The sequence below is a fragment of the Caretta caretta genome, chromosome 3 (genome assembly GCF_965140235.1).
Source record: "Caretta caretta isolate rCarCar2 chromosome 3, rCarCar1.hap1, whole genome shotgun sequence".
NCBI classification, from domain to species: Eukaryota; Metazoa; Chordata; order Testudines; family Cheloniidae; genus Caretta; species Caretta caretta.
The window spans coordinates 14391973-14415398 of record NC_134208.1 but is presented as its reverse complement, the minus strand read 5'-3'; the positions used below and the strand labels follow the sequence as shown (position 1 = coordinate 14415398).

The window sequence follows — 23426 nt, the reverse complement described above, 5'->3', positions numbered from 1 at the left end:
ACAAGACTAAGTTGTTCCAGGATCTCTGCACTATCCTTGCTAGGCTTAACCTGGAACGCAGCCCAGCTGCTGCCGTTATGCAGGCAGAGATAGAAAGGTTAATATTAGCTTTACCCTTGATGTTGTCCTTGTAGAACTTGTTGCTCTCCTCCACTGTGCTGAAACCAGCATATTGGCGGATAGTCCATGGCCTGTAAGTATACATAGTGGGATAGGGTCCCCGAGTGAAAGGCTTCACTCCTGGCAGCTCCTCAGGAACGTTTTCTGTGTCCCTTCTGGAGTATAAAGGCTTGATGGCAATTCTTTCTGGGGTGTGCCATATCAATTCCTCTGGATTTTTGCCCTTCAGCTGCTTTTTAGCCATAGCAGCCCACTCTGGATGCAGAGGTTGCCGGTGTAGGGAGCGCCACATGATCTTGGAGTGGTGTGGCCAGAGGAGCAGAAGCCCATCCTTGGCCCTCAACATGTCTCGCTGTGTGGGCCACCAATGTGAGAAAAGCTGAGGAAACTGAAAGTATATAAATAAATACTGTGCATTGCCATATTGTCTTTCCTGGGAAGAGCTCAGGTGGGGGGAAGCTGAGTCACACAGCAGTTCAGGGGCTTGCCTAAATTCCCACAGCGAGTCACGGCCAGAAACAAAGGATGGAAACCCCTCCCCGGCTTTAACCACTGGCAAAGGAACACTCGACCTCAGAACAACTATACAGGGAGTAAAACGAACGCCCCCCAGCCCCGAAACCAGCTGGAGGGAATTCAGCAGAGACAAGCGCAGAGCCCGGCCCTTGGGAAGGAAAATCCGGCGCGCAGCTGCAGGTCCCGCAGCAGCCGGCAGCAGTGCGGAAAAGGCGCGCGGGGGGGCGACAGGCCTGACGGCGGATCCCAAAGCGAACAGGAGCCGGCCGGGCGCGGCCGTGGCAGACAGGGCTGGGGCGCGTTAGCGGGCGTGGGGCAGGCGCAGCTGGGGAGGGGACTCCCGGAATTAAAGCGAAGGGCCTAGCGAGCAGCCCGGGGGGGCTGACAACAGCCGTGGGGAGGTCGCGGGGTGTTATGCAGCGGCCGGGGGCCCACAAGAGGCTGCCAAGCCGCCGGGGCGGAAGGAAAGGGGGGTGGGGGAGGGGATTTAACGGCCGGGGCCCGCTCCCCGGTGGCGTCACGGTCGGGACATGCCCTTACCCCCAACCCCCGTCCTGCTCCTGCTGCCCGTCAGCCCCAAACCACCCCGAGTGCGCAGGCGCGCTGGCTTGGCCTCGGTGTGCACATGCGCGCTACAGCGCGGGAACGCTGTCTCTAACGGCTCGGCGGCGTTCCGCCAGGCACCTGGTCTGGCTCTGGGGTCGTTGAGGAGGAGTGGTGAGTCTCGGAGGGGCCGTGACGGGCCGCGCGATGGGACTTTTTTTTCGGGGGGGGGTTGGTCAACGCGACAGCATCAGGTAGCCGTGAGGTGAGAAGGAGCGTTAAGGTGGCCGAGACTACATCTCCCGGCATGCAGTGTGTCCACTGGAGTAAACGTTCTGTGGCCGGGGTGGCGATGCATGCTGGGGGATGTAGTCTTTCATAGCATCAGGGATCCCCCTTCCAGTCATAAACCGTATGTTTATGGCCATATCTCTCTCAGCCCACCCAAAGGGGGCCCCAATTACTCAGATTAGTCCTACCTACTGTCACGACAGTCCCTTATGTCATGACAGTCACTGCCAGGAGACCCAGCCCGGTGCCTTCTCCCAGGCCATGACTGTCACCGCTGCAAGAACATAATCTCTGTCATGACAGTAGGTGCTGCGAAAAAGGGCAGTGACATGGTCTCTGTGAAGTCATGAGAGTCCCCCCTGCAAGGATCTCATTGTCCATCATGTCACGACAGTCACTGCCACAAGACTCAGCGTCATGACATTGACTCCCATGTCACGACGGTTGCGGCCAGAAGCCTTGGCAAAGTGGCATCAGCCCCGTGTCACAGTAGGAGCCGCCTAGGAGAAGCGGTAGGAGGAGGATGTAATGTAAATAGTCCTTGTAACATGCATGACATTGGTGTTTATGATCACATAACAAACAAATGTTGGCTAATGGGTCTGGGGAGTAATGGGGGCAAGGGTGTCTGTGGGCACATGTAGAATATCCAATGGCTTCTACATTAGGCAGCAACTGGAGACATTTACCAAGGGAGCGATGCACTCAAATACACAAAAGGTTATGCTGTATTCAACATAGACTTCCTGTTCAATAGATGTGTGTTTTGCACTTCTTTATAGATTATAAATCTCTGTCTCTGTTGACCTCTACTTCTCTCCCCACTGCTTTAAAGGTCATGAAACATCACTGTGCTCATCCCCCTAAGGCAGGGAAGTCTGTCAGAGAAGGAGCGGCACAAAAGAGGAGCAAGTCACAGCAGCACCCAGAACCTTCCAGCAAAAAAGCAGATGGAGGACAAAAACGGGGACAAGAGAAAGAGGTCATTACATTTCAGACTAATCAGCCCAAAGAAATTAAATTATTCAAGTGGGAAGAGAGAATATGCCATCCTTCTACTAATGTGTGTGTGTGTGTGGAGGAGAGCTTTTCTTTGAATATTTGCTTAACTTGAGCAAATATCCACTCTGTTCAAGATAAGCATGCACCTCTTCTCTCTGCAACACACAGACTGACTGGAAAAGACATGAAAAAATCCTCAGGGCCTGGAGGAAGTAGCTATCTGAATTTTATGTGATTGGCCAGGAGGGGGCAGTGTAGTCCCATAGCTTAACAAAACAGAACTGGCCATTCATCTATTAGACTCATAGACTATCAGAGTTGGAAGGGACCTCAGGAGATCATCTAGTCCAACCCCCTGCTCAAAGCAGGGCCAATCCCCAATTTTTTTTTTTGCCCCAGATCCCTAAATGGCCCCCTCAAGGATTGAACTCACAACCCTGGGTTTAGCAGGCCACTGCTCAAACCACTGAGCTATCCCTCCCCAGGATGTATTCTAGAACTCATTAGTGACTACATCGGGGTGGCCAACCTGTGGCTCCAAAGCCGCCTGCAGCTCTTCAGAGGTTAATATGCGACTCCTTACCTAGGCACTGATTCCGGAGCTGGAACTAGAGATGCTAACTTTCCAATGTGTTGGGGGGCGCTCACTGCTCAACCTTCTGCTCTGCCCCAAGCCCTGCCCCCACTCCACCCCTTCCCCCAAGGCTCCTGCCCCGTACCCTGAGCCTGCCATGCCTTCACTCCTCCCCCTCCCCCCCCCCCCCGTAGCCTCCTGTGCACGTGAAACAGCTGATGGCGGTGGGGGAGTAGGTGCTGATTGTTGGGGGCTGCCAGCAGGCACTGGGGAGTAGATGGGAGGCTGCTGATGTATTATTGTGGCTCTTTGGCAATGTACATTGGTAAATTCTGACTCCTTCTCAGGCTCAGGTTTGCCATCCCTGGAGTAGGTGATTAGAGCAATAAAATCTTAGCTCAGTAATTTCTTGGAGAAAGTGGATCACTTCTGGCTCATGGTCTTCAGGGCACAAGATTGACACAGACAGCTTTCTATCTGAAAGATGTTCCTTGTCACAATCAGCCTTATGAGCATCACGGTCCCAAAAAGCTGTTGAAAAGAGATTAGGAGAAATAAGCCCCTACATTTTCTCATCTGCAGACTTGCTTCTGTAATGTGAGAGTTAAAGAGGTCTGGTTATAAGTTGCTTCCTCCTGTTTAAGACTGAAAGAGGCCTGCAGAACTTGTAAGAGATATGCTCTTATTTGAGAATGTGTGCTCCATGACTATGGCTGCACAAACCAGAAAACAAGCCTTTACTACAGGAGAGGCGACCAATGGCAAAAGGCCATTGTCATGTAAGCAAATGCCTCCACAGCCCTTACTACCAAGTGGGTCCTTGGTAGCAAGTGGATGGTCCCATACACCAGAAAACATTTACAGGCAGTCCTCGGACTTACAACATAATTGGTTCCTGAAAATTGTGTCGTCAGTCGAAGCGTCATAACTCGGAACTGCAATCCACTCCATTGTGGAACCGAGCATCGAAAAGTCAAAACCACTTGTCATAAGTCAATCAGGGTGTCACTTCAGAAGCATCGTAAGTGCCGTTAATCGTAAGTCAAACGTCGTAAAGTCGAAGATTGCCTGGACACATTTCTTTCTGTGGTGTAAATTTTCCTTTTTACCAGGTCACACAGCCAGCCAAGAAGAGAGAGAAGCGACAGAGGGAGCAGTCCCCAGAAGGTACAAATTTCCTTATTTTCTGTACATGTCTGTATCCCATCAATATTTTAGTGCTTTGCCCATAAATCCATACTCTGAAGCAACACTGAGAACAGGAAATAACTCATAAGTTTTATCAAAATAGGATTACAAATAGGCCTCCTTTTTTTTTTCTGTGCCTGACAAAAAATAAATTAGCCTCTGTATAATCTTAGCCAAGATGCATTTCTATTTCTTATTAAAATATATTATTTTACTTCCCAATAGTATGTTTCTTTTCTGTTGCGTGCTTGTGGTGGGGCCTGTGTGTGTCTATCAGGACCACAAGGGTCCTCATTTTAACTTGCTCCTGATCCCTTGATGGCTACTGGATTATTGTGTACATGGTACTTAATATACAAAGAAGTAGACAAGGTCCCTGCCCTCATGAGTAGGGCTCCATGTCTGTCACACAGGTTGTGGAAGTCACGGATTCTGTGACTTTCTGCAACCTCTATCACTTCTGCAGGTGCCAGTGTGACTGGCCCCAGGGCTACCTGCTCAGGTGGCCCTGGGATAGCCACACCACCCACTGCTTGAGCGGCCCCGGGGACAGCTACATCAGCCACTGCTCCAGCGGCCGTGGCCCCCGGGCAGGTGGCCAGCTGGAGCAACTGCAGTCTGCAGCCCTAGGCAGCGGTCCCTGGCCACCGGAGCATCCACGTTCCGTGGCCCCTGGCACTTGGAGCCACTGGCCCCAGGTACCCCCTCCCCCCAAGTAGCACTCTTCCCCTGCTCTCCCCTCCCCCCAATATCTAGTCACCGGTATTTTTAGTATATGTCATGGACAAGTCACGGGCAGTGAATTTTTGTTTATTGCCCGTGACTTGTCCATTACTTTTACTAAAAATACCTGTGAATAAATGAGTTTACCATCAGTTTACTCATGAGTTTACCATCTAAATCTATTTCTTTTAGAACCTTTAAAACTGCTCCTTAATCAGTCTGGAGAAGTCACTGCTAAGTGACAGAAAACATTCCCTTCTCCTTCTCAAATAGAACATGCCATCTCTGCAGCACTTCCAACTTCTGCTGCATCCATCAGTTTAGAAATCAGGGCTGGAAATCAAACCTGAGTCAGTCATATATTAGTGCCTAATGTCACTAGCTCAAGTGTCACTGGGGAGGAGGATGTGTTATGGACCAGTAGCTGAAATAGCTTCTTAGGGGCTTGCTTCTCAATCCTTTCACCAGTTTTATCAATTATGTTGGGAGGAAATCATAATAGAATGAAAGCTGCTTAGGGCAGGGACCACATATCTTCTGTGTGTTTTACATCACCAAACATACTGTCAGTGCTTTAGAAATAACTACTACTGACAGTGTGGACAGGGGTCTGAGATGCTGTTTCTTTGGGGCAGAAAATCTGCTCTTGAGTTGATAGCTCAGTCATTTGGGGGTCAGAGAAGTAACTGATTTACCATAAAGTTTTTTATCCAAGTCCGATAGGTCACATCTTGACTGTTTCTCCTTCTCTCTGTCTTTCTGATACCAACAGAAACAGGTTCTCGGGGCACAAAAAAGGTGAAGTTGGCCCCTGGCAAAACAGCAGCATGGCAGCCACTCCCAGCCAGTAGCATCGACCACCTGGGAGGCATGATGGATTCAGTAATATTGCAAGTATCAAGCACCACCACATCTCATCCCTCAGCCAAGGCTTCAACCACATAAGACCAGGAATCTCATTGTTTCCTCAAGTAATTAGGAGGCTTAATGTAATAGCTAGTAAAAAAATCATTCTGAAAGTGTCCGAGCAACTAATCAGTTCTTGAGAATTCAAAACACTGTAGCACATGACACCAGGTCCATCTGGTACTGGAACTCTTCATTTAGAAAGCATGAGATGAGATGAGATTTGGAAGGTGTTCTCAGCCTGGGGTAGAAAGAGGCCTTGAGACATTTAATAGATAGTGGGAAAAATAGACATACCCAGGTAAACTGACAACATAACTGGCTATATTTGCAGTTCAGCAATATTATTTCATGGAAGCTCTGCTAGATAGTCATGTCTTGTGTGACATTGCTGATCATATAATCCCATTCTAGGAAGTTCCATATATATATATATATAGAGGTTCTGTGGGAGAAATTAACATTTTGCTTTTTCCTTCTAGATCCATTCTAAGTAAATCAATACAAGAAAAAGATGACATTCAAAAGCACCTCAACCTCCTGAAGGAAAGGTAATGAGTGGTATGGAAAAGACCTAAGGGCTCTCAGTGACTTTGTAATGTATACCTAGAAATGTTCCTTCACTCCCGGGAGCTGTCACCTTCAGGAAATCTATCAGAGGGAAGCTGCTGTATGATCAAGAAAGGGAAATCTCAAGAGCATATTTGCTGAAGTGGATGAACAAGATTTGTTCAAAGTGGCAGAGCCTCCCTTTAACCACCTTATATAGGCAACAGGCACTCAGACAGCATTCCTGAGAGCTGCTGGAATGAACTATATGCTCTAGAACTGTATTAGAAAGTGAGATATTGAATTTGGCAATTCAGAGCCACGATCATTTTGTGACATCAGCGGTTTAAAAAAAAACAAAACCCCTCGCTCAGGTTATTAAGAGCTGTGACCATTAATAGCATGCGTGGAGAGGGGTAATCTCGTGTTGGGCATAAAGTGCAGCCTTCTTGTACTTCATTGCTCAGATAGCCAGTTATACTGTGAAAGATTTGTCTTCCTTTGGAGTGGCGATTACTGGCTACTGCCAGAGGCCAATACCAGACTTGATGGACCAACATGAGACACCATCACCTGATTTCTGGAGGTGCTGAGTGTTCGCAGCTCTGATTAACTTCAGGGAGAGTTGTGGGAGCTCAGCATTTCTGAACATCAGACCAAGCTATTTCACACTGGACATCCAAAAATCAAGGCACCTCCAAAATTAATGGCCACTTCTGAAAACAGGTGTAAAGCTCTTGCTCTGACATGTCTATGTAGTATCTTTAACAAAGGCACAGGACACCGTATAAAGTTACTCAAATGAATGGGTCCAAATTGGGAAACAGGAAGTGCACATAAGCTTTTAGTTAGTTTTATTTTAAATGGTGAAACCATCAGAACAGCACAGATAGTACTTAGAAGTAAGTTTCATATCCAGGAGCATAGCCACAACATAACCCTAGCTCCTAGTACCTTTATATTATATCAAGAACAATTAAATAGGATATTGATTCTGACCTCCAGTAACTGAAAGGGGTTATAATGTTTGTCTTAAATCCAAGGCTATTTAGTTCTTTGCAAGTTAATGTTGTATTTACTGAGACGCAATGTAAATATTTTATGATGGGAATAATTTATTGACATAGGTCAGTGCTTGTAAGCATATGGGCTGTAGCACTGGGTATGAGTTCCATCCTGAACTTTTATAATTAGACATTACTGCAGTAAATAATCCTTACGATAATCCAGCCTTAAAAAGATGACATTTATGAGCAATTCCAGCTCCTTCTCCTCTCTCTTCCCCTTTCTCCCCCCTCAAAAAAAGAGTCTTGGCTTTAGTAGATGGTAAAAAGATGACTGAGCAAAGGTACAAAGAATTAGCAAAACTAAAGGATGAACCATTACGAATACTTGTTTTAAGCATCAGAATCCTCAGTGAAAAATCAATTCACATGTCAAAACTGATCTTCATTGGTTTAAATAATTAGAGCCCTTCACAGATGCAAAAATTTCCATCCACACCCGATCAGCATCCGCAATAATTAGCTTGTATCCGATCCGCACTCCACCTTTTATATGTATCCGCATCAGCGCCCTATCTCACTGAGAGCCCTGCAACGGATACAAACATTTGGATCCGCATCAAGTCTGCAAAGATGGTAAACACCACAACTGCATCCATGGATATAAAGCAGATATCCACAAATTTGCAGGGTTCTATAAATAATAACACTAAGCACTTCCACAGCACTTCACAAAAATTAATTAATCTTAAAGACCTGAGAATAGTACTAACCTACTTAACGTTACGGATGCCAAACTGAGCCAAAGGGATTAAGTGAGACCACAGCAGACAACACCGTCATAGCCAAGATAAGACTTCTAGAGTTGCTGGCTCCTAGTTCTGTGCTCAGGCATCTAAACCCACACCACTCTTGAAAGAGAATTTCAGCCCACTCCCTTTTTTCTTTCTTGAACGCTTTGGGCCCTTTACTTGAGTGAGAGAAGCTCTGGGATTGGTATGTGATGAACATGTCGTCTCCCTATACAGGTCTTTAGTGGGTTATCTTATTTTTAAGGAACAAACACGTGATGCTTTTTTATATATATATAATCAAGGCTTCTGAGACGTTACAGGACCCTGAAGGTGCCTGTTGGGAAGCTAAGCAACCTGAAAAATGTGCCGAGTCTTAAGGTGGCAGAGAAAGAGAATCTCTCATTCAATGAAGAGGCTGCGGCACTACTGCAGGTAAGGGAGACATGGGGCAAAGGGGGTATGGGATAGGAATAAAAAAAGTATAAATCCTTGTTCTGCTCCCCAATAGATTCTAGCCTTTCAATGGAAGGACCATTTACTCTAGGGGTGGGAGGGGAACTTCAGGTGTGCATGTTCTCTCATTCCTGAGCTTCACTTCACACTGCTGCATTGAAGGATCCCAACTGTGCACTGGAGAGACTACAGTCTCCTGGGATGAGGAGGAAATTCAGTCCAGGTTCACTCAATCCTGGTCTTATTCACCTCTTTTATCAGGCACTTTGTTTAAAAAAAAATTTCTGATGTGCATCAATGTACAAAGGGGAACAAAGACGACACAGGGAATTCTAGACCAGTCAGCCTAACTTCCGTACCTGGAAAGATACGGAAACAAATTATTAAACAGTCAGTTTGTAAGCATCTATATGATACTGTGGTTATAAAGAATAGCCAGCATGGATTTGTAAAGAACAAATCATGCTAAATCAACCTAATTTCCTTTTTTGAGAGGGTTACTAGTAGATGGGACCTGGAGTAGTGGGTAGGGTTAGGTCCCCCCATCAGCCACTCGGGAAATGGCCTTAGCCCCCAAGAAGGGGATAAGACTCAGAACTAAAAGTCTTCACCTCATCTCTGGGCCTGTTGAAATTATAGCTTGGAGGACATGGCTTTCACTGCTCCTTTTCCTGTGGTGGGGTATGGTTAGGATCCTAAGGCTTCCAGCAGGGAGCCTCAAGGGCCTGATATACCCTATCACAGAATGTTGTTTGTAAGACATGGGAGGTAGTTGTCCTGCTCTACTCGGCACTAGTGAGGGCTCAGTTGGAGTACTGTGTCCAGTTGTGGGTGCCACACTTCAGGAAAGATGTGGACAAACTGGGGACAGTTCAGAGCAAAAATGATAAAAGGTTTAGAAAACCTGACCTATCAGGAAAGGTTAAAATAACTGGATGTGATTAGTTTTGAGAAAAGAAGGCTGACAGGAGGACATAAGTCTTCAAATATGTTAATGGCTGTTTTGAAGAGGATAGTGATCAGTTGTTCTCCATGTCCACTGAAGATAGAACAAGAACTAATTGGTTTAATCTGCAGCAAGGGAGATTTAAGTTAGCTATTAAGAAAGCCTTTCTAACTAAGTGTAGTTAAGCACTAGAATAGACTTCCAACAGAAGGTCTGGAATCCCCATCATTGGAGGTTTTTAAGAACAAGTTGGACACACACCTGTCAGGGATGGTCTAGGCATACTTGGTCTTGCCTCAGCACAGGGGATGGACTGAATGACCTCCTTTACAGCCCTACATTTCTGTGGTTAGGTAGTAATATTTGAGCAGATCTCTGATGTGCAGTTCCCCTTGTTATGGTAGTTTGGGATAACGCAAATTTACAAGTAACCACATGGCCTGTTTCTTGCTGGGGTGGGGGTGTAAATTTGGCACATAATTGGATTCTGTGGTGGTGATCACTAATCTAACTGATTAGTAACCCAGATCCCTCATCCTTTCAAGGTCTTCACACAAGCATTCTATTAGACAGTGAGATTTCGTGCTGTGGTTACTCTGGAGGCTGAGATGCAGTGGACGGTGTAATGAGGAGGTGACAGAATTTATAGTGTGTTGTATAGTGTCGCCCCTCTCCCCGTGAAACTCCATAGTGGTGGTGAGTAAGATAGCACAAATGACCACTATGACTCAAACTGGTGACCTTAAAATATGTTCCTGCTTCCTCTTTGTTTCTTAGACTAAGTCGAAAAATGGCTGTGGATTATCATTCCATATTCTAATGCTACAGGGAACAATCTATATCCAATTTGACACTTCCACAGACAAGCAAATCACTGTCTTTAGCTCATCTGCCACAGAGCAGGAAGGAGGCAGGGCTCTGTGCTTGATGGAAAGTTAATCAGGAAGTGCTGTGTAAGGCCACCTACCATGAAGAATCATTGTGTTCAGTTTTAAAACAAAATCCCACCAAACTTGCTGGCAGACGAGGAAGTACTGAAGATGCTGAAACAATATTTTGTTATCCACGTCTTGTTTCTATTGGATTTCTGCCTCCGCTGTTCTTGCCTGTGGGTAGCAGGGAACAAGAGGCATCCTTTCTTATGTTATGGAAGAAATCCAATATGGCATGTTCTGGGAAGGACAAGAAAAATTACAGCAAAAAGAAAAGGAGTACTTGTGGCACCTTAGAGACTAACCAATTTATTTGAGCATAAGCTTTCGTGAGCTACAGCTCACTTCATCGGATGCATACTGTGGAAACTGCAGAAGACATTATATACACACAGACCATGAAACAATACCTCCTCCCATCCCACTCTCCTGCTGGTAATAGCTTATCTAAAGTGATCACTCTCCTTACAATGTGTATGATAATCAAGTTGGGCCATTTCCAGCACAAATCCAGGTTTTCTCACCCTCCGCTCCCCCCCACAAACTCACTCTCCTGCTGGTGAGTGAGTTTGTGTGTGTGTGTTTTTTGGAAAAAGGGGGGGGGGTGAGAAAACCTGGATTTGTGCTAGAAATGGCCCACCTTGATTATCATACACGTTGTAAGGAGAGTGATCACTTTTAGATAAGCTATTACCAGCAGGAGAGTGGGGTGGGAGGAGGTATTGTTTCATGGTCTCTGTGTATATAATGTCTTCTGCAGTTTCCACAGTATGCATCCGATGAAGTGAGCTGTAGCTCACGAAAGCCTATGCTCAAATAAATTGGTTAGTCTCTAAGGTGCCACAAGTACTCCTTTTCTTTTTGCGAATACAGACTAACACGGCTGTTACTCTGAAACCTACCAAAAACTACAGCGTAAGCAGGTGACAGTCCGTGCCTGTGCCTCTCACACTTCATCTGCTTCAAACTTTCCCTTTCCAGTGTTTTGTTCTTATGGTTTACTTAAGTGGCAACATCAAACATAACCCTGAGCTGGCTGTTCAGAGGGATTTTCCCCTTTGAGTGTCTTTTGGAGGCAGAAATAACCTTCTGAATTGGAGAGAATAGGAGCCACCTGGTCTGTCATTGAGTCAGTAAAAGAACTCAACATCTCTGCATAGAACCTGACATTCTGTTACATAAATATTATTTACAATATCATTTTCAACTTCTCAGAGCATTTGTCTTCCTCTCTGATTCCCCTGCAAGAGTTCATGTAGATGCATAAGGTGGCTGTCATCATGGTATTTTAACAGGAGCTTATCTGGCTTATTTGGCTCATCTAGTCAAGCTGTGTCTAACAGAAGAGCAGCTGTGGGGTTGGGAGAAGGTGGGACTGGATTCTTAATTCCATGCTGGAACTGAATCCAAGCTTCTTGTTCACAGACAAAGATCAACGACCAAGTCGTAATAGAGCTCTTTCGTTGCTTCATACAAATGCTGTCAGGTGATAGAAAAGACTTCAATCCTTTAATTCTGTTGATTTCGTGTTCTTTCTTGAGCATCCGTGTTTGTCAGGGAAGTTAAAGATAGGACAGTTTGGGTGGGACTCTAGCACAATGTTTTGCATATAAACCGTTTTTAAATGTATTTGTTCTATTCTTTCCATTTTAACCCAGGAAGAAATAACAACAGCTGTGCAGACTGCTGAGAACACAGACGAGAATATTCAGAGCCTGCAGGACAAAATCCAGAGTCTCAGGAACCGGTTGGAGGAAGCTGAGGACAAGGCTAAGAAGGTATCTTATAACAAGATTTGCTGCATTGATCCCAGGAGGGCATATTTCTGGAACCAACCAGTACATGATCCGTCAGCAGAGGGCCTTGTGTAGGAGAGACACACCTGGGATTAGGAGTGTGCATTTTCAAGGATTTCTAAACATCAGGGATTTCTGTCTTTCAGGATTAAGAAAGTAGGAGGATGGTGGCACATAAAGAATCTGTTTGCATGTGTGATCACATTTTATTTTTCTTGCTTCTCTAGGTGTTCCAGAAAAATGGTACAGGAGTCCTCAGCCTTCCAGAACTCCCAAAGCACAGTCTGACAGCACCCACTCTGCAGGTGAGCAGGGACAGGGCACCACGTTTTCAGAGACATCCCAGCCAATGAGGAGGAGACAACAGAAGCCATACTGCCCTTTCTAGCGGGAATTGTTAGCATTTCCCCTCTCCTGGGCAGAGCAATGTGTTTGCGTTTGAATTGTCTGTAAAATACTCTGAATAAGAACTGTCTGCCTATCCCTGATCCCAGAGAGAAGTTTATTAAATGGTCCCTTGTGAGATATTTCCATCCAAGTGTTAAGGATCACTACCCTCATGTCACCTTGTAGACAGTTGGGACTGCACTGGAAATAAAGTCTTATTGGATGGAATTTCTCCTGGACTCTTAATGGCTTGTCTACACATAGCAGCAATGCGCAACGGGTGGGAAGAGAGGGAGGTGTGTGATTTCTAAAACGCACTCTCATAGTGCGCAGTGTTGCTCCCTGTAGACGTGCCCTAAGTGAAATGGTTAGGTCTTGTATTTCTCTCACCCGTTCTCCATTTTCCTTCCTTTCTTCCTTCTCAGGAGGAGATTCTGAAAATCCAAGACCAGAAAGGTATTCTGAAGGACCTAAGCACCATCCAGCACTCAGCTGAGATGAAGAACATGTTGACCCTCCTTGAACAGGCCTATGAGAAGGTGGACTCCCTTTGAGGAATGCATACACAAAGTTATGCTGAGGCAGGCTTTATTTCATGGTCCAGCAGGTGTTGATCCTGTGACAATTTTTTTGCTTCTAAAGACTTGCCTTCTGCAATCACCAAGTGTCTATTAGTCAATCTTTTATCAGCTAGGTGTTGGCACAATATATTGATTGTTGCCTAGTGGGACATTAGTGACATGCTGCTTTTTCACTTGCGTAAAGAGCAGACATGTAGAACCTAGCTCATCCACAGAAGGACCACTTTTAAATAGTGTATATATTGTCTATTAATAAACTGGGTTATGGCTGATATTTTCCATTTTCAAACATTTTTTTTTGTGGTTCAGAGAACTGACTGACTAGAGGGAGATTCCACTAGCTCTAACATTGCATTGAAAAGTCTGGGTTTCTTTTCTTGTCTTTTGGAAGACTAGGATTGTTTCATTATTAGGTCTGTCATATCAGAGATATGAATTTAGTACTTCTGTGGACTCAACATTCACTCTAAAGAGAAAATAAAATCCTATTTGAAGTTGAATGATGTAATAGATATTTTATTTAAAGAATAGTTACTAAGCCACAATAAATACTCCTTTTTTCAAGCAAAATTAGGTCTGTCTTTAAATGTAAATCAAAACACCTATGTGGGAACCTGAAGTTAAAGGATCAACATTTCATTTGATCAGCTGGACAGTATTCCTTACACTCTTAGTCCAGTGCATAACAAAGGCACTTGCATCTGGTTCAGTAGGGCCTAGGTTTATCCTGGGAAATGGGCAGGGATAAGAAAAGTTTATGGTGCAAGTCTCAGAGTTCTGTACTCACCTCTTATTTCATTAATTCCCAGGAAACCTTTAGTTTTGGAAAAGGAAAACAAACTAACAAATGCATACAAGAGAGGTCAGAACCTGGAAGGAAATGCACATTTTAATGTCTTAACTTTTCCTGTGCTACTTACATATCTGGGGTTCCAAATGAGGAGTTTCTAGGAATGATGCTGATGATTTCCCATACGTGGCTTAAAACTTGTTGCTGCCTTCCCCCCCCCCCCCCCCCTCCAGCCCGAGGGGTAAAGAATTCCACCCCCAGCAGTTTTTCCAATTTGAAAGGGTACAGCCTCCCTATTGGTTCCCCTGGTCAGGTGCCAACTCAGGTTAAGCTTCTCTTAACCCTTTACAGTTAAGGCAATTAGGGTACATCTGCTAAGGAGGATTCTATAGCTACTAACTGGCTGGGTGTCCATAAAAGGGAGCTACCCCCCTCATTTATCACAATGACAAAGTGCCTCTCCTTTTGTCTTCAGCTGGCTTGAAGATGTCCTCTCCACCCTGAAAGAAACTGGAACAAAGGACAGTAACTACAGGGGTGTGAGTGATTGCTGGACCCAGACTGGGAAGGAGCCCAGTCTGTGAAAGAAGCTTATGGAACATCTCTGTAATCAGTTTCTTAAATGTATTCGGCTTAGATTAGCATGTTTTGCTGTGGTTACTTGCTTTGTTCTGTCTGTCATTACTTGGAACCACTTAAATCCTAGTTGTTATACTTTTGTTTGTTAATCCAGAGTAAGTAATACCTGGGGAGCAAACAGCTGTGCATATCTCTCTGTGATATAGAAGGTAGACAATTTGAGTTTACCCTCTATAAGCTTTATAGAGTAAAATGGATTTATTTGGGGTTTAGATCCCATTGGGACCTGGATGTCTGGGTTCTAGAGACAGGAGCAAGTCTTGAGCTGTTTTCAGTTAAGTCTACAGGTTTGGGGCACATGGTTCAGACCTTGGGCCTGTGTTGGAGCAAACTGGCTGTCTGGCTCAAGGCGGGGTTCTGGAGGCCCAAACTGGCAGAAAAAACTGGCTCAGAGGTAGTCTCAGTACATCAGGTGACCATCCCTGTGACCCAACCTGTCAGTGGTGTAGTCAAGCAGGATCTGTGCACAGCTGATTGCTTTGAGACATTGGTAGTGATTTTAAGTGTGGTGGCTAGAGAACAGACCAAGTGGTTACTAGTTTGTTTTCTGTTTTGATTCGGGTAAAGGACATTAGCACAAGAAAGCAGGAAAATGACTACCAGTGAGGCAGCTACAAAACAAGAGCTGGCCAGACTGAAAGCAGAAGGCAAAGGACTGTGAGTTTCAAATGAAGCTCAAAGAAGCAGAGGCAGCCAGGGAGAAAGCTGCTCACAATAGAGCCATGGAAACCCAGAGGTTAGCCCTGGAGTTCAGACACTGGGCTTCAGTCTCAGAGGCTAGCACAGCAAGATGCTCAGCAGGAGAAAGAAAGAGGCAGCTAGCTCTGGAGTTAAAAGAGAGAAATTGAGGCCCAGAAGCATGAACTGACTGTTATGGAGTGGAAGAGACCAAGCTCTTCAGTAGCTGGCTCCACTTCACAAAAATCCATGAATGGGAATGATGTCCACAGTATTATGAATCCAGGGATATTGCCAAATATTTCATCGCCTTTGAGACTGTGTACCCTCCATGCAATTCCTGAAGGTCAAAAAATGACTATATTGGTAGCAAAATTGATTAGGAGAGCTCTAGACATAATCAATAAGATGCCAGTTGATGATACTTCAAACTATGGTAAATTTAAAGAACTGGTTTTAAAACCATATCAGATTACACCTCAAACCTAAAGGCTTAAATTCAGGAGTCTTAAGCCACATTACTCAATCCAGATCCCCTCTTATGTAAATAAAATGAGAGATTTGTTAGATAAGTGTGTGTGTGTGGGGGGAAGGCATTACAAACTTTGAAGGAATGTGTGATTTGGTTACTCAGGAACAATTCCTGAATATGTGCAGTGATGTAAACAGTATTTGTGGGACAACAAGGTGATGGCAGTGGGTGGATTGGCTGAGTTTGTAGACTCTTACGAGCAGTCACAAGCTGCAATTAAACATAAACCATTGGCAGAGGGGGGTACAGGGTTGGTGGAAAGCAGAATCACCATTTTTACCCAGGGGGGAAAGGAGGCTGGGCATTCACCTCCCCATTCTCCTGTTACTCATCCCAAATCTCCTGTACAAGCAGAGGAGCCCAAAAGGTGCTATCATTGTACGTCCACTGAGCAATAAATGTCCTTGGCTGAGTGGAAACAAGCAACAGGTAACACGTGAAGCTGCTGCTTTTCAGAGCACAGGGGTATCCCATGCTACTTCCTCTTTCCACACAGGATTTGTAAAGCTTGCTTTTACACAACCAAGCAGTGAACATATGTATGCTGTTAAACTTAATGGCGAAGTGCTCCAAGGATGGAGAGATACAGGTGCAGAAATTTCTGTGGTCAGGAGGGACCTGATCCATGTGAAGGGTTTGTTACCAGAGAAAATGGCAGAATTAGAATAGGTGGGAGGTTACCAAGTCCTTGCACCTTTAGCTAAGGTACACATGGAAACTGGTGATTTGCAGGCTGAACTGACTGTTGCAGCAGTAGCACACAATTTTGCACCATTTCTACTGGGGAATGATTTTTTTTTTTTTTTGATGTGGCAGAATCTCTCAGGGTTTGTTAGCAGCAAGAAGGAATCTCGTGCTGAAAGCCCTAGAGAGGAGGGTAAAAGTGTCTCTTTAATTGCTCAGTGGTAGCAGCAGGGATGGTTGTAACCAGTTCCTGTAAGCCCAGGGCTCAAGGCAAGTCCCTGCGGGAGCGGCTGGATAGAGCTAGCTCCTGTCCCATGATCATCTCCCTGGGGGAGGAGAACTTTTCACCTTGTAACAGGGAGGCCTTCCCAGCTGCTGACTGCCAGGAAGTTGCAGGTCAGCAGGGGACAGGTCCTGCCCCAGGGTGCACAGACATGCACCCCAAGATGGAAGTTGGTGTCCTGGTGACTGCTGTAGAGGGAACAGATCCCAAGGACTCTGTAGCTGGAAGCAAGCCCAACCCAAGTGAAAGGGGTTGTGGATTTTGCTGGACCGTGAAGGGTCTGTCATAACTCATAGCCTACAGCTGGATCAGGGTCACCTTCCCTCTCTGGGCTCCCCTCTGAGGCAGCCACTGTGTCCCCCAAAAGGGAAGTCCAGACAGAAGGTGTGTGTGCGGGGGGGGGGGGGGGGGGGTCAGGAGGGCCTGCCCACCTTTTGTAGGGAGGCTTTCCACCAGGAGGAGTGTGCAGAATCTGCATCTGAAATGCCAGACCTCTCACCTGTGGATCCAGTTTTAAGGAAAGACTGGGGGTCAGATCTCCTGGAGGAGAGTGTCCACCCAGCTGACCTGTTGGGATCAGAGTGGGGTGACCAGGGGGATTTTACCAAACCGAAGCACTCCATTAAAGAATGTTATTCCTACTACCCTTGTAAAAGATAACACTGTCTCTTCAAGGCTGGGGGAAGAAAAACTTTGCATTTGGGAAGCTTCACAAAGGCATGGAGTCCAACCAAAAGAAATTTACAGAGGGAGGGGCTGAGGGCAGGCATGGCTGCAGTGCACCCTTTCTTTGCCAAAGCCTCAAAGACGTGCCTGAATTGAGAGGCAGAGCCTCCTCCAAAAAGACACTGTCTAAACCCCTACCATGGTACACAAAGGAATTGGGGAAATGCAATAGACACTGAACAAGCTAAATTGTGTGAACAGCGCCTGTCCACCGTAGATTTGCTGTTAAATCTTGTCTTTTGCTACTTCATCTATGGGTCAAGACAAAGGTTAATACTAACGGTAAACCCTTTAAAGATGTATAACATACCTGATTTGTGGGGAAAACTTTTGTACATGCTAGGGATGGTGACAGAACAGTCCCACAAGCGTGTTGCTTTTCAGCTTATACCTGTAAACAGGCTGGAACCTTGTACAGCAGCAAAAGCATAACAGGCCTGCGCTGCTGTGTGGAAGGAGAAACTAAAGCACACTGCCTCATAGCATTGGTGGCTAAATGCCAAAACACCTACACTTTAACAAATATTGCTAGCTGCATACTGTTAGCAAACGGGCAAAGAAAAGGGGCTCAGAGGTAGTCTCAGCACATAGAATCATAGAATCATAGAATATCAGGGTTGGAAGGGACCCCAGAAGGTCATCTAGTCCAACCCCCTGCTCAAAGCAGGACCAATTCCCAGTTAAATCATCCCAGCCAGGGCTTTGTCAAGCCTGACCTTAAAAACCTCTAAGGTGACAGTCCCAAGGGGGTCTCTGTTACCCAACCAGTCAGTGTCACATTAGCTAGCCTGCAGGCATCTGGTAAAGAAGCTGATTTAAATGATACATACTACAGTTAGCAGTTCTGCAATTTTGGATTTGAGTTCCTTCAGAACTCTTGGGTGAATACTGTCTGTTGCTGGGGACTTATTACTGTTTAATTTACCAATTTGTTCCAAAACCTTCTCTAATGACACCTCAATCTGGGACAGTTCATTAGCTTATGCTGCACCGTTCCTTGTGCAATGCAAGACAGTATAATTGTGGGTTTACGCTCCAGAGGGGTGCATGCCTGAGTAGCTGGGAAGTATCCTGACTGGAGCCTTCCTATGTAGTAGCTGGTTAGAGTGTCTGCATGTGTCCCTACCTGTATGTGTGCTGGTGAAAGTGCAGGCTGGAGCCTGGAGAGGGCTTGGCAGCCTGTCACGGCAGTACAGTGTAAAGGGAGCCCAGGCTGGTGGGTCAGGGGGACTCAGCAGTACCCCAGTTCCAGGTGGCACCCTGAGAGGAACCATCACAGCCATGGTCACACTTTTTTGGTCATCTTACTATGCTTTTAATTTGGAGTAAATATTTAATTTGAGTCTTTATTATGGTGCTTTTAAAGTTTCCATGCAGCTTGCAGGCATTTCACTTTTGTGACTGTACCTTTTAATTTCCATTTAACTAGTTTCCTCATTTTTGTGTAGTTCCCTTTCTGAAGTTAAATGCTACTGTGGTGGGCTTTTCGTTGTTTTTTTTCCCCCTCACAAGGAGAGTAATATAATTAAATATATGGCCACAATTACCCACTTAGAGGCAATTCTTGATTTAGTCCTCTCTTTGTGGGTTCCAGGACTAGTTGCTCCAAGAAAGTCATATGGTGTCTAGAAACACTATGGCTGTATCCTGTCCTGAGGTGACATGTACTCAGTCAATATGAGGATAGCTGAAATCCCCTTTTTATTAAGTGGTTTTTTGGTTTTTTTTTTAATAGCCTCTCATCTCCCAGAGCATTTTACCATCACCATCCTGGTCAGGTGGTTGGCAGTACATTCCTACTGCTATGCTCTGATTATTCAAGCATGGAATTTCTATCCATAGAGATTTTTGTGGTACAGTTTGTTTCGTTTTAAGATTTTTACCATATTTGACTCTCTATGCTTTCTTTCACGTATAGTGCCACTCCCCCCACCAGCATGACCATAGGGCTGACTCCAGGGGTGCTCCAGGGCTGGACCACCCATGGGGAGAGGGGAGTGGGGGAAGGTGGGTGCTGAGCACCCACTGGAAACCCTGCTATCAGCTCCCTTTTCCCCCAGCACCTCCCACCTGTTGCAATCAGCTGTCCTGCAGCATGCAGGAGGCACTGGGGGGAGGAGTAGGTGCATGGCGTGCTCAGGCAGTGGCAATGTGGCCCATGCCTAGGGACCCCAGTCAACTGGTAAATCCAGTACCCCAGCATTTTTTTAACAATATTTGGAAAGCTCATTAAGTGGTCCGTCAAGACCCTCTGTGATTTTTTCAAGTGGTCTGTGGGGAAAAATAAGTTGGACTACATGAACAATCAAAGTACCTCACTTTCTTTTTTTTCTTCATCCTCCAAGTAATAGCAAGTAAATGAAAATAATGTTCTTGGCTGGGTCACAAGGAGGGCCCCCGAAAATGAAGCTGAGCACAGGGCTGGGGGGGGGGGCCCACCAACTCTAAATCCACCCCTGGCTGTCACGTCACCTGGGCTGGGGATACTGTGTCAGCTGATCCACACAGTCGCCAACCTACCTGGGCAGTACAGCAGACATGGCCCTGCCCACTGCTTCCTCTCCCTAGCCCACCCACCACTTGCGCTCTCTCTCTTTCTCTTCTCTTCTCTTCCCTCCCTGCCCCCACATTTAGGCTTAGCCCTTTCACTTTTAAAAATAATTGCTTGCTGCTCCCCGTCTCAGGCCTTTCTGGCAGCCCTGTAGAACTCCAGTAGAAAACGGAACCCGAGTGTCCAGTTAGCAGTGCAGACCGGAAACTAAAAGTCCAGTTATAGGAATAACCGCATTAGCCTCCGCTCCTCCCACTCCCAACACCCACCCCAGAGGGCTGGAAGAGAGGAGGGGCAGCTCAGTGCAGAGAGAGACAAGAGAATGGGCTAGAACCAGGTAGGTACCCGCTCTATGTGGGCGTGGGGGGGTGGAGATCCTGTTTCTCCCTTCCCCCCAGCCCTGCTGTGCTTGCAGTTTGCCCCTCCCTTGACCCAGGGACTAACCCTAGCTCCTGCCCCACTGTGCTTTTGCCTCCACCCCCTTTTTACAATCCTTCCCTGGGGGGGCCACAAATATGTTTGGTGCCAGGCCCACAAGAAGTTAATCCAGCCCTGCCAATGGGGGGGGGGGGGAACCTTGGAACAAATTTGCTGCCTAAAGCCCTGGCTGGCAGGTGGGGTAGGGGAAGCCCCTGCAACCTGACCCCAGTAGCAACACTAGGCAGGGAGGGGGGAACTGCCGCCAGGTACTGATGCCAGATTCTCTTTGAGCATGTAAAAGCCACGCTTCATCAATGGTGACTTATGGAGCGGATTAGGGGGCTGGGCTCCCTTACTACTTCTATGGGCTCCCCCTTCTGACTTATTCAAAGGCGCTGCATTCTTGCGGGGGATGCAGTGAGGGGACTGTCTGGACTCCACGGAGAGGGGTGGGCTGCTGGAGCAGTCAAGGGCCCTGGGGCCAACCCTCCAAGGGGAGGGAACTGACCACAGCTGGTCCCGCTGCCAGGGCTTGCGCTTCAGTGGTGGATTCCAGGTTCCTGTGCCCCACTCCGGAGAAGCACCTTGGTCCTGGCAGGAAGTGAGAGATGCTGCCTGGTGTCCTGGCCAGCAGCGGGCTGAGGGGGGGTGGGGGGGAATGAGGAGAAGCGAGGTCGGGGACTGGACCACAACAGGATGTCAGGCCCCTGGGGAGCTACGGGAGGGAAGATGGCGGAGGATGGGAACTGTCATCACAGGGGATGTTGTGAGGGGGGCAAAGACACAGCTCTGCCAGTCTAGAAGCTCCACATTCAGGAGAGGGGTCTGGGTGGGTGGGGGGGTGAGAGTGGAATGGGGACAGGCAGCAGCAGGGCTGGAGGCAGTGAAGGGGCTATTGGAAGAGAAGTGGAGTAAGGGAGTTAAGAGGTGATGGGGGCAGGACTAGGGGAGCTAGGAGTCATGGGGGTGGGAGCTGGGCTAGGGGAGGCAGGAGGGGAGCTAGGGGGTGTCAGGGGAGGCAGGTTTGAGGTGGAGACAGAAGTCTGATTGGGTGTAAGGGGAGTGGCGGGCAGAAAGAATGTGCACACTCCAGGAGAGGGCCCTGAAGGAGGAATTATGAGTCAGGGAGGCGGCAGAAGGCATGTTTTGGGAGGGTAACTGGGGATATAGGGATAGGGCAGGAGGGGCGATTACATGTCCAGGAGGCAAGGGCAAAAGGAGGGAATTAACAGGCAAGGGAGATGTTGGGGGGGGGGGGGGAGGGAGGGGAGGGCAAAGGGTAAGTGCAGGGGGAAGAAAACCGTCCTTCTGCAGCTCAGCTCAGCAGCATAGAGGATGCCAGCTTAGGAGCTGGCCAATGGATACTCTGGCACTTTGCTCAACATTGCCTCCAGGAGCCTCCATTCGTGAAGGGCCCCCCTGCTTTTGCCCCCATAATTCAAGCACTGCATCTCATATGAGAATGTGTAGAGGAATCACTCCCTGCTCTGCAGTAATCAAGAAGTTGATGTCTAAGACAGAAATACCATATCCATGATTGAAGACTGTCCAAAAATCTTTTAGATGTTTTTCATTAGGATTAGGCTTTATGGCAGTTGAACCATAAAAGATGTGAGGAAGTTCTGTGACCACCACAACCATCTAAATCAAATTGTGATCTAGCTAGCAGTGAGCAGATATTCAATGAGCTATAACTTAGTTTTCCCAGTTATCAAGAAAAACATTTTTCTTCTTTAAACCTGTGGTTCTTAAACTTTTTAGTAATGTGGCTCTTACAGATATTTTCAAATTTAGTGGCTCCCCACAACCGAATACCGTTTTGTTTTTTTAACCAACTGAGGACAGAAGATTCTAGAGTTCAGGACACTAGATTCAAGAGGGACACTATAGCTTGGATTTTTGCAACCTTATTCAATTCCAGTTTAATTATATAATGTGATCTGATCTGGGTTTTTAAAACTGTCATTTGAAATTATGAATTTTTTAGCATGTCCGGACACAGTCTAAGATTTTAGTGAGAAAAATGGGCCTGTCTCAAATTGCATAGTTGCACAATGTTTGGCTAAATTTCTGATAGCTGCAGATGTAAGTCATTTTCCAAGTTTAAATATTTCTGTACTTAATTTTCCCAGAAATCATTGCTGAAAACCCAAACGTAGATATAACTTGAAGTGAATGGAAGCAGCGCTTTCATAGCTTCATCACTGAGTTCTCCATACTCTTCTTTAACAGAAATCTAGAATTCCTGGTATTTTAGACATGAAACTTGGTCTTTAGCATAGTGATCACTTGACAATTCTATGAGATTTTGTTGAGCTATACTTAACACCATTCCAGCCTTAACTGTTATCAAGAATCCAACAGGTATCAGGAGATCATGTTAAACACCAGGAAAATATCCATAATGGGAATACAATCCAGACAAATGAGTAATTATTTGGTCTTGAGCATTTTGATCCCTTTCACTCTGTTCTTTTAAAAAGTCTAACAGCAGAAACATCTCAGCAACTCCCTTTTCAGTGGGGTATGTCCAAAGACAAAGTTTCTTTATGACTTCCTGGATTTTCTTTCATATCTAGTATTTGTTTTCCTATCTTGAGGGGTTTGAGTTTAGTGCATTCAATTTGACATAGATACCCACCAGACCCTTGAAAACAAATGACCCATTGATCTCCCACCCCCCACCTCCGAGCCTCAGCAGAAGCCTCAGGGCTGAAGTCTCAAGCCTGGGCATTCCCCTCATATAAGGATACATATGGATAAGACCTATATATGTCTAGCTGTTCCCACTCAGGCCATTGCTACATGCTTTGGGAAG

General features: G+C 46.3%; 2 protein-coding genes across 7 annotated transcripts in view; one reads left to right on the top strand and one right to left on the bottom strand.

Annotated features, from left to right (window-relative positions):
* MMUT (methylmalonyl-CoA mutase) overlaps window positions 1-1258 on the bottom strand; it is a 33932-nt gene extending 32674 nt beyond the window's left edge. For all 3 annotated transcript variants that reach the window (XM_048845728.2, XM_048845730.2, XM_048845731.2), the window contains exons 1-2: window positions 1177-1258; window positions 115-508 (exon numbers count right to left, since the gene is read on the bottom strand). In XM_048845728.2, the coding sequence (XP_048701685.2) occupies window positions 115-466 (352 nt within the window). In that variant the 5' untranslated portion in view covers window positions 467-508; window positions 1177-1258. The remainder of the gene's footprint in view (window positions 1-114; window positions 509-1176) is intronic.
* On the top strand, window positions 589-14736 carry CENPQ (centromere protein Q). 4 transcript variants are annotated; one of them, XM_048845743.2, is made up of 10 exons: window positions 1242-1353; window positions 2306-2452; window positions 4159-4213; window positions 5730-5847; window positions 6346-6414; window positions 8513-8642; window positions 12200-12319; window positions 12565-12642; window positions 13150-13263; window positions 14571-14736. In XM_048845743.2, exons 2-10 carry the CDS (start codon window positions 2309-2311, stop codon window positions 14577-14579), a joined length of 837 nt encoding a protein of 278 aa, XP_048701700.1. In that variant the 5' UTR covers window positions 1242-1353; window positions 2306-2308; the 3' UTR covers window positions 14580-14736. The 4 variants fall into 4 exon arrangements, with proteins under 4 accessions (XP_048701699.1, XP_048701700.1, XP_048701697.1 ...); XM_048845742.2 differs by lacking the exons at window positions 1242-1353; window positions 14571-14736 and adding an exon at window positions 589-816 and having other exon boundaries at window positions 13150-13579; XM_048845740.2 differs by lacking the exon at window positions 14571-14736 and having other exon boundaries at window positions 13150-13579.
* The last annotated feature ends 8690 nt before the right edge of the window (window positions 14737-23426 follow it).

Excerpts from the sequence above, each read along its gene's own strand:
- CENPQ (XM_048845742.2), top strand. The coding sequence starts at position 2,309 with ATGAAACATCACTGTGCTCATCCCCCTAAGGCAGGGAAGTCTGTCAGA. Across the intron at positions 2,453-4,158 it reads AACGGGGACAAGAGAAAGAG|GTCACACAGCCAGCCAAGAA; the intron begins GTCATTACATTT and ends CCTTTTTACCAG. Across the intron at positions 8,643-12,199 it reads AGGCTGCGGCACTACTGCAG|GAAGAAATAACAACAGCTGT; the intron begins GTAAGGGAGACA and ends ATTTTAACCCAG.